Source organism: Vigna radiata, chromosome 1 (assembly GCF_000741045.1).
Source record: "Vigna radiata var. radiata cultivar VC1973A chromosome 1, Vradiata_ver6, whole genome shotgun sequence".
Taxonomy (NCBI): domain Eukaryota; kingdom Viridiplantae; phylum Streptophyta; class Magnoliopsida; order Fabales; family Fabaceae; genus Vigna; species Vigna radiata.
In genome coordinates, this window is record NC_028351.1 from 8,507,338 (window position 1) to 8,510,354 (window position 3,017).

General features: G+C 35.0%; 1 protein-coding gene across 2 annotated transcripts in view; it reads right to left on the reverse strand.

Annotated features, from left to right (window-relative positions):
* LOC106773053 (protein BASIC PENTACYSTEINE2) overlaps positions 1-3,017 on the reverse strand; it is an 8,447-nt gene extending 5,430 nt beyond the window's left edge. The window contains exons 1-3 of one of the 2 annotated variants that reach the window (XM_014659742.2): positions 2,902-3,017; positions 2,586-2,687; positions 2,371-2,475 (exon numbers count right to left, since the gene is read on the reverse strand). In XM_014659742.2, coding sequence (XP_014515228.1) covers positions 2,371-2,377 — 7 coding nt within the window. In that variant the 5' untranslated portion in view covers positions 2,378-2,475; positions 2,586-2,687; positions 2,902-3,017. Of the gene's footprint in view, positions 1-1,229; positions 2,476-2,585; positions 2,688-2,901 lie in introns of those variants that run through there. The other variant, XM_014659750.2, reaches the window with a different exon arrangement.

The window sequence follows — 3,017 nt, forward strand, 5'->3', positions numbered from 1 at the left end:
AAAGTTATTTATTTTCTTAATTGTAATTGCATATTATGAAAGTCATCCTTTTTACTTTAAATGTGCAATTTTAAACAATATATATATATATATATATATAACTTTGAAAGTTCTAAGAATTATTTTAACTTCTAAATTATATAATCTGAAAATTTTATAGTAAAATTAGATTTCTTTGGTACGGATATACCTGACATGAAGAAACTGGCAAGAATAATGAGATAAATTGAAAAATGTTAATACAGTATTTTCTACTTTTACATAAAAATAATATCCAAGGGTTGTAATTAAATCTCTTCGATTGTGTATGTCATTTTAGTCATGAATGTAACCACATTTTACTATTTTAGTAGAACATGTTTGATATCTTGAAGGTACATTGACATGCTAAAATTACAATAACTGATTTAGTAGATACTAAAATGATAGTAAATGATTATGTTCAAATACCAAAATGACAAAACTGAACTGACAGTGAATTCCACTTTCAAAGACCAAACTGACTACTTACCAAAAATAAAACTAGGCCTTAAGTCTTTATTTTAGAGTAAAAAATTCAAAACAAGAGAAATATACCTTATGATGACTTGCTAAATTTGTAATAATAATAATAAAAGTACATACAAGTCTTATAATAATCACTCTTTATTGCTTCAGTAAAAGGCCACAATTACATTCATACTTTCAGTTTGAACCATGTCAATTAGCATATAGCATGCATAAAAATGATTTTGGCTAACAAATACAAGCCATGGATAACTTAAATTTTCTTTTTTATTCTATAATCAGACATGCATGACAAAATTCTACCACAATGACAACCATCTTCACACAATGTTCAATAAACATGTTGCTCTAAACACTGAACTGTGTCTCTATCACCAAATAGTATAATGATTTAGCAGTCAAATTGTTCAACTAACAATGCTTGGAAGTAGATCACTGCCAGTAATTTTAGAAAGAAAAACAGTAAAAGGGAAACATATATTGAAAAAGCACTTCAAACCAGTCAATTTCCTCAAACAAAAGCTGAATCATTGATGGAATCAGACCATCTCAAAACACGTTGCAATTTATCAGTCTGCAGTGTTTTCAAGTAGAGCCTAGCTTTCACAGTCATTGAAATAGGCACATTCTAATTAAGTATGGATTTACACAACACTGAACTCACATAATTAGTTGGAAGTAAAAAAGAGAAGGATATATATAACTTTCAAACACCAGTAATCTCATGAACCAATAAAATTTTACTTCTAGATATCAATAAAACAAGATGCTATATCAACTACTTCCCTATGAGGACCAACCCATCAGCCACAAGATTGATTTTTCCAATGCACTTAATCCAAAGAAGTGATGATAATAACATAAGAAGACTTGGAAAAGAACAGGAAATGTCTTCTGACCTCGAAATTTCTTGTACTACAACACCTAAGAAGCCTCAGTCTCTGGCCGAATACACATATATATACATGACAAACAGATCGAAAGGAATAAGAAGCTAGTCGACGATAATAGATGAGACCTACCTAATAGTGACAAACTTGTTGGTGCCATGTTTTGCCCAATAAGTCCTCAAATCAATAGGATTAGAAAAGTTATAACCCTCAGCTGCAAGTTTCTCCAAAACTTTCTTAAATGCTCCTATACTCATTTTNCTTCCAGCTATCCTAGCACCACGCCGCTTGGTACTCATAGGCAAAGGATAAACTGACATGCCTGTTGTGCAACATGCAGATTGCCACCCTCCAGAGCCCCATCTGTAACANTGTTGAGCTGCTCCTGTGCATGAACAAACAGGGATTGGAATACTAGAAATATCCATGTCAATACCATTTATTACAATTTCAGTAGTTTTCTTTGGAACCCTTGCACGATGAACTGTGGGAGCATTCTCATTCTTTGGCACACGAGGGCCCCTCTTGGACTTCTTTGCCTTGGGAGATTTCGGCACCTTAGGACTCTGTCTTTTCTTACGACTGCCCCCAGTTGCCTTCTCAACAACAGGTTCCTCTTCCACTGCCCTTTCTTCCTTCGGCAATTCCGGCGGTGGAATCATTTGAATTTGATGTGCCGAAGATGTCTCTGGAATACCACCATAGTTATGATTTGTAGGTATCATATTCATATACTTGTCNCTNTNACTACTAATCCAAGCATCTCTCNNGTATTCCATAGGGTATGTAGCGTGGGACATACTGATGTCTCTGTGGTGAAATGCCCCATTTGTGGCAGATAAAACCGCAGCATTCCGCCCTCCGATCAAAGGCTTTTCCGGCATGGATGACATCAGCTGCAGCCCCAGGTGGCTCTTAAACGATGTGGCCGGTTCATAGTAACCCCAGTTACGGATGTTGAGACCATTATCACCATCCATCACAACACCAAATGATGAAACTATTTGCAGGTATACAATCCAGTGAATGTACACTATGTTAAATATCCTCACAGATTATCCAAGTCCATTGCATTATCCTAACAAACCAACACAATTCAAAACAAACGCATTGAACACGGTAAACAGAAAGTGAAACAACTACAACTACAAAAACAGCAGAATGCAATTGTCTGACCTAAAAACTCACCTTTGTTTGAGCTGAAATAAAGTCGAACCAGTAAACGGGGTAAATTATCCAAATCCCATAAATGCACACATGCAAAACCTCCTGTCCCAAATATTTCAGCTTCTGGGTTTTGATCAAGATCCATTTTAGCATGAAAAAGGAGTAAGCAAAAATCAGATCTTTGAGGTAAAAACCAAACAGATCAACAAAATCTAAGATTAAAATGAAAGTGGGAAAATGGGAGAAAAAAGATATTTTGATGTGAACCCATGCAATGATTTAAAGAAAAAATAAGAGGGCAAGAGAATGTTTGAGCAGAGGGAAAAGGGAGCAGTACCTGTTAGGGTTCTTGGCGTCTACGGATGGAAAATGAAGAGAGCAAAGGAACAAAAATGTCTGCACGCCATCTTAAAATCTAATCTCAACATTAAAAAAAAATAATTATGAGATTCT